Source organism: Diceros bicornis, chromosome 6 (genome assembly GCF_020826845.1).
Source record: "Diceros bicornis minor isolate mBicDic1 chromosome 6, mDicBic1.mat.cur, whole genome shotgun sequence".
Lineage (NCBI taxonomy): Eukaryota > Metazoa > Chordata > Mammalia > Perissodactyla > Rhinocerotidae > Diceros > Diceros bicornis.
In genome coordinates, this window is record NC_080745.1 from 33,014,504 (window position 1) to 33,028,460 (window position 13,957).

Here is a 13,957-nt window from a genome sequence, read left to right on the forward strand (position 1 = left end):
CACACCTAGAGCAAGTGTGAGAGCTTATTGCCCTACCCTACATAATGCTGCCATTCAGAGCCTGAGAATCTTTTTTTCTGCTACTGCCTTTTTTCCCTTTGCTCCCTGAACTCAGGGGTGTGTATCATAGGGCAGGCTGAGTTTCAGTAAGCTCCTAATGTGGATACTGGAAACCCCGCCTGCCTGCCAAGTCCTTTTGGCTGTGAGCAAAGTGGAGGCTTGGTACTTGTCATTACTTTGCAGCAGTTGAGCTGGAGGAATGCTGTATGGCTTGTTGGAAGTTGCTTAGCGGCCTTGAGTAGGGTGTGTGTGAGGGTGTGTGTAGAGAGTTGAGGGTCTTATAGTCTGTGTGGGAGACATGGGATCCTTCCTGATGCCATGCTAATCATCAGGCAGTATTTATTGAGTGCCTCCTTATGACTAGCACTGTGATAGGAGCTTTTAGAATAGTATAATAAAATATATAATTAAGTCAGAGTATAACAGTCAAACAGTTCTAGCTCTGCCACTTACCAGCTTTCATTTGGGCAAGATAATGTCTTTAAGCCTCACTTTACTCCTCTGTAAATGGAACTATTAATACCTACAGGATGGGCTGTTGTGATGATTAAATAAAGAATGTAAATAAATAGTGTTTAGCACATGTCTGGCGCTAGTTAGTATTTCATTTCATATGGTCTTATTCAGGATGTATGACTGACGCTATATAAAACAAATAGAGAGTCATATGATACTACAGTGTATAAGCAAATACTTTAATTGTGACATGTAGTCTGGGAATTTAGAGAAAGGAAAGAACAGTCTTGTGCAACCATTTAATGTTTCTGTACCTCAGTTTTTCCACTGGACACTGTGGATAATGCTAGGTGATCTCCCAGAGAATGATTAGGATGTTATGGCATTTTTGTTTTTTTAGGTGGTCCATATGATGGTGGGAAGGAAGAGAGAATCTTGGGGAATTGTTAGAAACCAAATCTAACACTTAACATTCTTAATTTTTTCCTTTTGTGGACATGGCAGTCTTATAAGAAAACTTAAGCTGGAGATTAGAAGCATTTCCTTCCAAGGAAGACGCTTACTTCGGTATTTCTCTGTCGCCTTACTGGCATTTTAATTAGTTGAAAACTAATGTTGATCAATGGATGGCCTCTGATTGTGAGCGCCTCAGGTATAATTTGAGGATTAAGCAATTTGTAACCCAAATTATCTCTGTGATCCTCTGGCAAAAATATAACAAACAAACAAACAGGGCAGAAGAAGATTTAGTTCTTTTGGTCTGGGTGTTAAAGACATATGGTTTACTCACCATGAGTGTTTCTCTGGGTTGGGACACCTTTACTCATAACCGAGTCCAGACTGACTTGGCCCTCTTCCCTTTAAATAGGCTTTGAAAGCCATGAACATGTGAAACACCTTTAAAAATTTCTTTACTTGCAACATCCAAAAGAAACTGTTTCAATTCCTAGTTTGATATATGCTTACTTGGTAATTTTTTTGTTAGCCTAATTTTGAAAAGAGTATTTGGTTTTTATTTTTGTCCAGATCAACTTTCTTCTCCTTCTAGAAAATTTCAGAGAAGTTTCCCATGAAAGTAAAACTTCTCACACCTTTCTTTTTCCTTCTTTGGTTTGAGTGTTTCTCCTTTTCATTGTTGTTAAAGTTTTTTTTTTTTTTTGGCATTGTTTGCCAAGGTTTCAAGTTTGTAGTGAGAGATGAGGCAACGTTGATCTTGGCAGAACAGCATAAAGCCAGTAGAGTCATTAAGTGACGCAAGCTTTTGATTTTTTTTTTCTTTTTTGTTAAAGCTCTCTGGCATAGCTGGCTATTCTAGTCACAGAGGAGAAGAAGAGAGATTTTCTGAAGTTCTAGATGGAATAATAGAAGATGTTTGGATCATATTAAAAAATAGCAGCTGCAACAACAACAAAAACGCCATATGATTCAAACAAGCTTCTTAGCTTTGTGGAATCTATGTCACTTGCTTAGAACTTGAGTTTCTACTTCAGGGGATGATGGGACAAGGCAATAAACGGCAAGGAGGGTTATGTTGGATTCTTGCTTATCTGTCTGCCTCTCCTTCCAGTTGGAAGAATCTTCAATCCACAAGAAGCATTATAAACAAGCCTAAGGAACACATCTTACCCTGATCCTGGATTCTGTTGGAGTTGAGGATTACAGCCACTTTACCAGGATTTTATGGAGACAGTGCAAGAAAAATAGAAGGAAGCAATACTTAAGGATTCTTCTGTTTGTATTAGTCCTGTACTATGTTAAATTGTGGGCATTGTTTGGAGCAAGTAGGAGACGGCTCTGTCACGTGGATCTAAGAAGATACCTGAGTTCCTTGAGCTACATATGCGATGTTTGGAAGGTTATAAACTCAAAATCTTTCAACATAAATTCATTCAATTCTGGATTCTCTTTCTATTAAGGACTTCAGCAGACAGAAAGTCCCTCCCCAAAAGATACAAAACCTTCTCTGTGTTTTCAGGCTAAATGTAAACAATAATGTCTTGGAAGAGAAATTATTTTTCAGGAGGCTGTGGGAGTGTCCAAGGGATGTTTGTGCCTCGAAGCTCAACCTCCATAGCCCCCAGCAAAGGCCTCAGCAATGAGCCAGGGCAAAACAGCTGCTTCCTCAACAGTGCCTTACAGGTAAGGGTAATTTCTTTCCTTTTGGCAAACTTTGACTTTAGTTGCTGATGCTGTATTTCTGATAACTCTTTTTTTTTTTTTTTTATAATTTTATTTATTTATTTTTTTTCCCCCAAAGCCCCAGTAGATAGTTGTATGTCATAGCTGCATTTCCTTCTAGTTGCTGTATGTGGGACACAGCCTCAGCATGGCCTGAGAAGCGGTGCGTTGCTGCGCACCCGGGATCCGAACCCCGGGCCGCCAGCAGCGGAGCGCGCGCACTTAACCGCTAAGCCACGGGGCCGGCCCCTGATAACTCTTTTAAATATAATACTTGGCAGTCTGTTTGAGGTCAGCAGCTTGAGATCATTTTTTAAGTTTATCTGTGTGATCTTAGACAAGTCACTTTATCTCTTTGAGTCTTAATTACCTCATTCATAAAAAAAGGGATTAATAACGATAGTAGGAGTAATAACTGTAACTACTACTACTTACCTGCCTAAAGGAAGGTACATGGATTAGATGATTTTACTACTTGTTTATTGGCTTTTTTCCTGAACAGTCTCTATTGTTTCCTTTTTTCTTTTTGAGACCAAGGTGTCTTACCACCTTAGTTGCTTTTCTCTAGTACAGAAAGCAAAATTCTTTCAACAAGTCAAAGACGTTCAGGTATATCATTCTTGTCTCATAATATTCAGGCTCTTACACACACACTGAACGGAGTTCAGTCTTTGTCCACTTCTTCATCTCCTTCCTCTAAGCTCTCCTCCGGTGGCTCATGATTGGTGTCTGGTCAGATATGCTTGAACAGAGCAAGTGGAAAGTAAAGTCCCCAAAGGTGATTATATACTCTAGATTTTTCCTTTTTGATGTTGCTTGCCACCTTAGTGGTCTCAGAATCCCAAAGCTTCCAAATTCCAAAGCTCTCTGTCTGCTTGCTCTGCCTAGACAGGCCTGTAGAGTATTAGGTTCATCTCCCTTGGCTTAACTTTCAAGCAATTATTTTCTCCCCTTTTCTGCTTTTCAGAGTGAAAGTAAATGAAATTTGCCATCCAAGATAATTATGCTTGAGTAAAATACTAGTTTTACACCTCAGATGTAATGAGAAAATAAGTTGCTATGAGAGAAGAAAAGATAAGACAATGTATTTGGTATAAAAAGCACTGGACTTAGGAATTAGGAGACCTGATTCTAGTTTTAGCCTGTCTATAGACTAGCCTTGTGACTTTGTGCAGGTAATAGTATTTCAGCTTCTTCATTCATAATACAAGAATCTTGTCAACCTTATTTATGTAATAAATGTTTCATACTTTCTCTCAGTTTTCAAAATTTTTATTTGAAAACATTTAAAAAATCCTATGCTGTCAAGCTTATAGAAGCAGTTTAAGTACCTTCCCTAATTACTACCACAGATTTCATGCAGTTGAACGGGGTTGGTTAGGTTTTTTTTTTCCCAGATGATGCATATTAGGTTTTTGAATGACTTTGCATAAACTAATAATACTTTTATAATTTAGAAGCAGGCAAAGAAGTGTGTTGATGTAGGTGTGTGTGTGTTTACCTTCTACCTGGCCATAGTCCTGTTTTTTATAATTCTGTTTCTTTTTATATGTTTTATCTGTACTGTGAATTGAAATAGTAGTATTTATGACTTTCTGTTCTAATTTCCAGTGCCATATGAAACACATACTATATGCACACACTTATACGTATTTCTCTATCCATACTTAAACACTGAGTCATTGATGGTTTGGGAGTGCCTATTATAATATGTTACAAATGGAAAATAATTGTTTCTCTGAGCTAATATTCTAACTTTTGATATGAAGGCTGTGTTCACCACAGATGTGTTAAACCCATTACATTTGTTATAAAAAGATGTTAATTATTTGGGAGCATAGCGTGTTGCAAAGAACTTTTGGAGTATATACCTTGAGATGCCCAAGTAAGAAGAAGCTCCAGAGGTGTGCTGTGATCTGGGTCTCCAGAGGTGTAGTGCCTTTTTCTTTTTTTTTTTTTTTTATAATTTTATTTATTTATTTTTTCCCCCAAAGCCCCAGTAGATAGTTGTATGTCATAGCTGCACATCCTTCTAGTTGCTGTATGTGGGACGCGGCCTCAGCATAGCTGGACAAGCAGTGCGCCAGTGCGCGCCCGGGATCTGAACCCAGGCCGCCAGCAGTGGAGCGCTTGCACTTAACCGCCAAGCCACGGGGCCGGCCCCTAGTGCCTTTTTCTGTATGATGCCATCTAAATGTTTTCCAGGCAAGAGGACCTTCCTGAGACATAATGCTATATATTATATCATTTCTTTTTTAACTAACGTCCATAGTTTATTCAGATTTCCTTAGTTTTTACCTACTGTCTTTTTCTTTTCCAGAATCCCATCCGGCATACCACATTTACATTTACTTGTCATGTCTCCTTAGGATCCTCTTGGTTGTGACAGTTTCTCAAAATTTCCTTGTTTTTGATGATCTTGACCATTTTGAGGAGTACTAGTCAAGTATTTTGTAGGATGTCCCACTATTGGAATTTGTCTGATGTTTTTCTCATGATTAGACTGGGGTTACTGGTTTTTGAGAGGAAGACCATAAGAGTAAAGTGCCATTCTCACTACATCCTATCAGGATTACTTACTATGAACATGATTTATCGCTGTTGTATCACTGTTATTTTTTTATTCTATTGACATAAGGATGTCATACCTCTCTCAGAAAGGTCCAAAAATTGAGAAATCTAACCAAGACAAAATTCCACACTACAATTCAAGCCTCTAAATAAGTTTTAAAATATTCTTACTTTTCTTGTGTGGGCCATTAAAATAAACCCTTATTCCGCTGCTTTTTACCCCATAAATTTCCTCTTCAAGATCACATTTGATGTATGTCATACCATATTTTTCTCTGTGTGACCTTCGTCCATGTTCAAATTAATGTCTTTTTCAGAATATGGTCTCTATCCCTCTTGTTAGATACCTCACTTTTTTTGACATTTGTGTTAATACACTAGAATGAGTTTTTCTCTTGAGAATAAAGATATCTTCTGCAATCATTATCTGTGTTTGCTTGAACTCTTGAATTTAAAATTAAATAGTGGCTTTTTATAGAGTAATGAAGTATTTTCCCTTTTTCACTAGGTTTTATGGCACTTGGACATCTTCCGACGTAGCTTTAGGCAGCTTACAACTCACAAATGCATGGGAGATTCTTGCATCTTTTGTGCTCTCAAGGTAAGTACTTCAAATCTGTTTCTTCTCACTACCATTAGGTTGCCAAATGATCAGTGTTGAGGTGGTTTGGTTAATCAGAGTGATGCTAAAGAATTTGTTACTGAATTATCTGTCTGTGGTTTAGTGCAAAGGATGACTATGAGTAGCTTTGCTTCCCCCAAAGAATTACTACTTGGCTTGGGTAGTCTATTTTTCTCAACCTTTATGCCCATACAGCTTTATTTCATGTGATAGAATACTATTTAAATGTGCTTAGATTTTCAGTATTTATCTGAAAAGCTAATTCTGAATTTTCATTTTGAAGAAATAAAAAACCAACTGTTTTTAATAGAATTAACTGTTATCTAATAAAGCTAGATTTAGCAAGAAATTCTTCCTATTGAGAAAAGCTAGTGCTAAAATTTTCCCGTTTTCCCATTCTGTGATGTTTCTCATTACTACATTTAATAGATTCTTTATAGCTGTTCTTTACCTCATCATCTGACTCCAAGTTTTTCGTTTTTGAATAAAATGAAACTGAGGATTCAGTTAGAGACAGAAAATGGCCTAAAGTGAGAGATTTCTGACTCAGAGATTTTAGGTATGCTGGCTAAAGAGGAAGAACTAGGATGTATAAAGGGCGCATTTTCCATTACTTTATTTGCTTTTCCAACATGTAGCTTCTCTGTGTTTTCTTGGTCCAGATATACAATGGATTATATGTGGTTGGATGAGTCTGCTTGAGTTCTGAGTAAGCTTCCAGTCATTTTTCAGTCTCGTGAAGTCTGAATTCTTGGTTTATCACAGACATACTTGGATGTGATCATTATATGTTTAGTTTAGTTGCTTTTACATCTTAGAGTAGGAATTGTGACCAAAAATTCCAAGAGAATTTTCTAGTTATGTTGGTTATTTGCAACAACTGACTCAAAAAAATTTTTTGACCAGCATCACTTTGGAGTTTTAAGTCCATGATAGGCAGATATCTTTAAAAAGAGATAACTGAGTCTTCTGAACTTTTTGCTACTGGGGTCACAGGCGTGTTTTTTCTCCACGCTTTGTTTGGAACCATTGTGACTTTTAGCAAAATATAGACTATAAATTGTTGATTAATTGGGGAGTTGAAATATGGAATTTTAATAAAACCAGATCTTTTATAAGTTGTAACATTTCTGACTATGCCCATTCAGACAGAAGTCCATCCAAAAGAGCATTTGGCTTGATTCTGAAAGGTACATTGCCATTAAGTACCTAATTTTAGATAAACAAGAAATATAGTGGTCCTTTGGTCAGCAAGTTCAAGGGAAGTCTGGGTCGTGGCATTAAAACCAAAAAACCAAGGCAAGATACTTGCTAAAGAGATTTGAATCCTGTAGAAATTTCTGGTAGAAGAATCTCCTGAAACTAGAAACTCTTATCTGTACCAGGAAGGGATGATAGAACTTTTATGACCCCCTAACATGCCTTTTATTAGTCAGGATTATGCCATACTCCTCATCAACCCAGGCAGGACTCTGGAGAACTGGCTGTCACAGGCTTGTTCTGTTTCATTTTCCAAAGGGACACATTGTTACTTTAATGTAAATCAGTTTCATTATATAAGCCAGAGAGATGAAGAAAACCAACCACCACACTTTATGAGACACCTTCTGAGACACCCACGTACAGAAAGGAAGTTGTTTTTTAACCCATAGGGGCTGAGGATGTATCTTGGGACTCTTTCAGAGAAGCAATTGTTTATGCTAGATAGGTGAATGGGGTTAGGGGATCAAAGGCTGTATTTTGGGTCTTCATAACTCTGAAGTTGTGTTGGAATTCTGGTGCTTTTACTTATCACATCACTGCCTGATCTATTCATTAGATTTCTTTTCCTTCACTGCCTCTTTTATTATATTGGGAGTATATTAAAAATTTGATTTTTTTTCTAAAGTGCTTTTCAATCCCTCAGCGCTATATAAATGTTAAATAATTAGGCTCTACTTTACACATACTTCATGTTTTAGATATCATTGTTTGCATTCTTCTAATTATCGTGCACTTAATTTGAAAATTATAAATAGACTTATAATGCAGATGGATTAATTTGACAGTATGGATGAACTAAACTTGGTTCTAATAGCTGAGAAATTTAAATTGTTAGAATAGCTATGGTGTCTAAGAGATATTCCTTCATCCAGGGAGGAGGGCTTTATTTTCCTTTTTTTTTTTTTTTAATTTAATTAATTTATTTATTTTTCCCCCAAAGCCCCAGTAGATAGTTGTATGTCATAGCTGCACATCCTTCTAGTTGCTGTATGTGGGACGCGGCCTCAGCATAGCCAGAGAAGCGGTTCCTTGGTGCGCGCCCGGGATCCGAACCCCGGGCCGCCAGCAGCGGAGCGCGCGCACTTAACCGCTAAGCCATGGGGCCGGCCCAAGGGCTTTATTTTCTGAGAGAAGAGAAGGGGTGACGTATAGAGGTGTAAATCTGGGAGGACCCTCAGCACCTGGGCCTTCCTATAGGATGTCTCTTTTGTTCCCTACTTTAAAAATATTTTTATAAAATATGAAAATAATACAATTTATCTTTGAACTAGGTTCTATTCGGTATAATAAGACAAGAAAAACAAAGGAAAGATAAAGATTAGAAAGGAAGAAACAAAATTGTCATTATTTGCAGATGATGTGATAGGCTATTAAAAAAGATCCCAAAGAATCTACTGATAATTCAGTAAAATCAATGAGAAAATTTAGCAGGTTGTTGCCTGTAAGATCAAGGTATAACATTCAATTGCATTTCTATATACTAGCAACTAACAGAAAATATAATTTAAAAAGAGCTTTTATAATAGCAACAAAGTATATAAAGCAGATATGAATAAATTAACAAAAAAGATGTAAGACATTTATGTAAACCCCCCACAGAGATTCAGTATAATGAGTAATCATAAAGTGAACATCCTTGTAACAATTCTTTAGGTGAAAATAGAATATTGCCAGTACCATAGACATTTTCCCTCCTCCTTTCTCAATCACATCTCCTTCCTTCTCCCAGGGGTAACCACTTTCCTAATGTGTGTAGTAATCACTTCCTTGTTTTATCTGATAGTTTTATACCTCTGTATCCATTCTTAAACAATCTAATTTAAAAATTACCTGTTTTTGAAACTTGGTTGTAAATGGAATCATTCTCTATAAATTTGTGTGTATGTGTGTCTTCTTTAGCTGAGCAATATGTTTATAAGATCATCATGTTGTGTGCAGGTTGAGTTTGTTCTTTTTCATTATTTTATGGTATTTCATTGTGTAAATAAACCCATTTGTTATCCATTCTACTGCTGGTGATCATTTAGATTATTTCCAGTTTTTTATTTTTTATGAACAATATTGCCAAGAACATTCTTGTACATATCTATATATGTGTACACATTTCTTTTGTATACATGCCCAGGAATGGAATTACCGGATCATAGGATATTTATATCTTCAACTTTTTTAGATAATTCCAACTGTTTTCCAATATTTCCACATGTTTTCCAATGTGGTAGTATTAATGTATAATTTGATCAGCAGATTTTTCCTGGAAATTGAGAAAATTCAATTCTGAAATTTATATTACAAACAGTGAAGAACAAACAGAACATTCTTGAAGAAAAATAACAAAATGAGCAACTTGCCTTGTGTATCAATCAGAGTAGGCTAAGTTATGTTGTGGTAACAAACTAAAATTTCAGTGATAAATATACAAAAGATTTATTTCTCATTCACATTACTTGTCCACTGCAGGTTACTAGGAAAACCCTACTGATTATAGTCACTTAGGAACTTAGGTGCCAAAGCTACAACCAAGTTGAACATTACTAATCACTAAGCCAGAAGTGAAAAGAGCTCTGGAGGGTTTTGCACAGGCAGCTAAATGCTCAGCAGGTCACTTCTGTCACAACTGATTGACCAGAGCTAATCATATGGTGCTAGTGAATCACTAGGGGGCCAGGAAATGTGATCTTGTCATAATCCTTGGGAGAGGGAAGAACCAAAAATATTTGGCAAACAGTACTAATGACTACCGTACTTTATCAGATATCAAGACTTGTTATAAAACTATAGTAATTAAGACCATGTGGTATCGACACAGTATGACTAATAAACCAATGGAATAAAATCAAGAGTTCAGAAACAGACATATGGAAACTTGCTCCTTGCCCTGTGAATCAAAGGAGAAAGCGGACTTTTCAATAAATGGTGCTTAGATAATTGGTTATCCATATAGGAAAAAGAAAAGGAAATTAGATCCCTACCTCATATTATACCAAAAGTAAGAATTTCAGATGTATTAAGGACTAAATTGTGAAAGATATAATTTTTACAGTTTTAGAAGAAAATATGAGAGAATATCATGACCTCAGGGATAGAGAATATTTATTAAATAAGACATGAATAATACAAAGTTAAAAAAATTGATATGTTTTACTACAGAAAATTCAAGAACTTCTGTTCATCAGAAGACTCCATAAAGAGAGTGAAAACACAAGGCTACAAATTGGGAGAAAATACCTACACTATATAGAACCAAACAAGGATTGGTAACCAGCATAGAACTCCAGAGAACTCCTATAAAGAAAAAGTAAAAGATAAAGGAGTCAACAGGAAAATGGGCAAAAGACTTAAACAGACATGTCTCAGAAAAAGAAACCCAAATGACATTTAAATGTATGAGAGATGCTTACCCTCTTTAGTAATCCAAGAAATGTAAATTAAATCGTACCCTTGAAATTAGTAGAAATTTAAAAACTGGATAAAATTGTTACCTAAAAGGTAGAATAATGAGAACTTACATGCCTGCTGGTTGGAATATAAACTGATACCACTACTTGGGAAAACAGTTTGTCATTGTGTTTGTCAACTAAAATTGAACTAGCATGTACCCTTCCACTCGGTAATTGTTCTCCTAGATATACACTGTAGAAAACTTCCTTGTACATACATACCAGAAGATATATTCAAGAATGTTCAGAGTAGTATTTCTTGTGGTTATAGGAAAATGGAAAGAACTCATTCCAACTGTAGCAGAATGGATTAAAAAACTATCGTTTATTCCCAGAGTAAAATGCTTATAGTAGTGAAAATGAATAGGACGCAGCTACGTATATCAACTTGGATTAATGACAAAAACATTACATTGAATGAAAAAAGCAAGTCACAGAAGATTAGATAAACTCTTGATTTATTTCATTTGTATACAAATCAGAAACAGGCAAAACTAAACAACATATTGTTCAGGGATACATACATATGATAAAACTATAGAGAAAAAGGGAATGATTTTCACAAAATTCAGGATAATGGTTACCCCTGGAAGGTGAGGGGGGCGGATATAATCAACTGGGGAGTCTCAAACTCATTATTAACTTTTCCCTTTATTAAATTGGGTGGTGGGCACATGGGCATTTATTTATTATTCTTTGTCTATATACACATCATATTTGTTCTTTATTTGAATGATGATTTTTATTATAATTATAGGAAAGTACTGCAATTCTAGAAAGCACACTAAAGTTTAAAGGGGAAAACTGAAAATTGCCTGAATTCCACCATAGAGATTGTCATTTCTCTTTATGCCTCCTCTCTGGTCTATGATATTTCTAGTAATAAGTCTTTTTGCCCACTGTTTTAGTAAAAAGAGTACTTGTTTTCCAGACCTGTAAATTGCCTCTCTCTCTCTAGTATATTCCTATTTCATTTGTTCTAAGAATACCCTGGAGTGCTATTTTGAAGTTACTCTATTCTTATAACCTTTAAGTGGCTCCCAATTGTCTCTTAAATCACTTAAATATGCATGATTATAGACATTTAAAAAACTAATTTCACACTTTCTCTTCCCTTCCTTTCCTTCCCCAGGCCTTCTCCATTTCAGCTATGATAGCAGATGGTGCACTTGCTGTGCCTGCCTCTTAGACATTGCAGATGTCATTCACTTTGCCTGCATCTGTTGACACCCAAAACAATAACAACAATAAACAAAACAATAACACATCCCTTATAAACCAAACCACATCCACCTTTCAGAACTCCACTTCAGAAATTTATCTTCTTTGTGAAGTTTTAAAAATACTATCTCTATCTAGGTCCATGATTGTTCGACTTAAAAGTGTTTAGCATGGCTGAATGAATTTTTGGGAAGGTAGCTCAGCTTTTCTTCCCTCTTGGTGTTCCTCACAGTACTTGGACCATAATATAAACACTTAACTTTCCTGGGTTCATATATTCTTTTAGTATTTCTTGGATTTTAGTTATGGAGTTTTGGATACTTGCCTTTTCCTTCTCTTTTTCTTTTTGTTTTTTATGCTCTTTCTCACTCTAGTCCTATTTAATATTTTCATATTGTGACTTTCAGTTTCATACTTTTTTTAGTAGGTCTACTAATCTAGGCCTTCATGCTTCGTTTAGTAAGGGAAGAGTGAGATATGTGTGTGTGTTTAGGGGGTGGGAGTTGATGGTGGGAAAGATCTGCTGCAGGAAGAGTGAAAGTCTGGGATTCTGTCAGCAGAGCAGTTATCCGGTATCCTGTAGTTAAGTTATGCGTTAAGTTTGTGGTGTCCCAGTGTGGGTGTAATTCTATATATTTGTTTTTCTGTGAGTGTAATTCTATATATATTTTTCTCTTCTTCCTATTTAAAAATTAGAGGAATGTTTGGTAAGGCTAATAAGAACTCCTTTTTGGTTGTACTTCATGACTGTTTGCATTCTTTAATTCTGTTTGATATGTAAAATTCTTATTTCATAGGTTTTTTCCAAAAAAGAAACTCTAAAATTCCTGAATTTGAAGTACTCTATAGAAATTTGCCAATTTTATAAAGTCAGAATTCTCTATGTTGGAGCATAATTGTTTAGCTCTAGAACCCACTATTAAGGACAAAAGGAAACACCAACACGTTCCTAGATGAATCAGAAGCTAGCCGACTTTCCCTTAATATGATGTTTGGATGAAGGATTTGCCTTTCCAAGTCTGGCTGAAAGATATGTATCCCTGCTCTTTCTCCAGTTGTTTACTTTACTTGCACCAACGCTTAAAATGCATTGACTATTGGCCTTACATGAACACTTTTTGGTTCATGTCTTTGTTTAGTATTTTTGTTTTTTTCTTCTGCTCTATGAACGTCTGTCGATATTCCTGTGCCTTGTGATCTTCATCAGGTATCATAGCATATGTTGTATCCAGTCCTTATAATTGCTTTTTGGTGGTTTGTACACAACATTTGTGATAATCCATTTCTTTTGGTCCTGCAAAATGTACTGGGTTTTCTTCTGTTACTTGATACAAAGTAATTTCAGCCTCAAAATGTTGCATGCAGATTATTAATGATGGCTTTCATTAAAAAGAATTTGTGTTAGTGTATCTTTCTACTTACTCTGAACCACAATGCCTTTCAACTCTGACTTAGAAAATAGATTTGTATGCTAATTACCCTGTCCCTTCTAAAACCCCAAATTTATTCCTATCTAGTGTTACTAAAATATTTTTCCAAACCTAAACGGTTGTCATGCCTATAGCCCAGAACTCTTATTTGTTATTCATCTTGAATTTGCTCTTACACCCCTAGCCCCCAGGGTATAACTTTACTTTGGTGTTGGCTTATTTATTTATCTCTGTCCAGGGGAGGAAATCCGTCCTCTGTATTTAGTATGCCATAAAGATTTTGTTCTCCTTCCAGGGATTGTACTAGCGGCTTTGCAGTGCCAGGATGTAGGACAGAGTGTTTTTTGTTATAGGGAAAGAAGAATGCTGCATTGATTGATTAAATTCAACAAATCTTCTCAATTAGTGATTTTTCTTTTAAAAATGCTAGTATAAGGTTTAAAAGCTGGGGAATGGTGGTGGTGGTGCGGGTAGGTGGGAGGAAATATGTTTTTGTATGTAAGGTGTCCTGGAATGTAAGTCTGTATTGGTAGAGCAGTAAGACTATTCCAAAGGGGCAGGAAAGTCTGTGTTCTGCTGATAGCCCACCTGTTAATTAAGGGGAAATTTGAGAGTTCAAGGAACAAATCCCTCAATATTTTTTGATTGTGTACCAGGTAGCTGTTCCTCTATTATGTACTGAAGCATAAGTTTAAGGAGTAAAGTTGTATAAGAAA

The 13,957-nt window shown here is 36.0% G+C and overlaps 1 protein-coding gene across 9 annotated transcripts in view; it reads left to right on the forward strand.

Annotated features, from left to right (window-relative positions):
* Window positions 1–13,957, forward strand: part of USP54 (ubiquitin specific peptidase 54) — a 116,745-nt gene that overhangs the window by 59,422 nt on the left and 43,366 nt on the right. For all 9 annotated transcript variants that reach the window (XM_058543179.1, XM_058543178.1, XM_058543180.1 and 6 more), the window contains exons 2-3: window positions 2,084–2,655; window positions 5,774–5,866. In XM_058543179.1, the coding sequence (XP_058399162.1) occupies window positions 2,509–2,655; window positions 5,774–5,866 (240 nt within the window). In that variant the 5' untranslated portion in view covers window positions 2,084–2,508. The remainder of the gene's footprint in view (window positions 1–2,083; window positions 2,656–5,773; window positions 5,867–13,957) is intronic.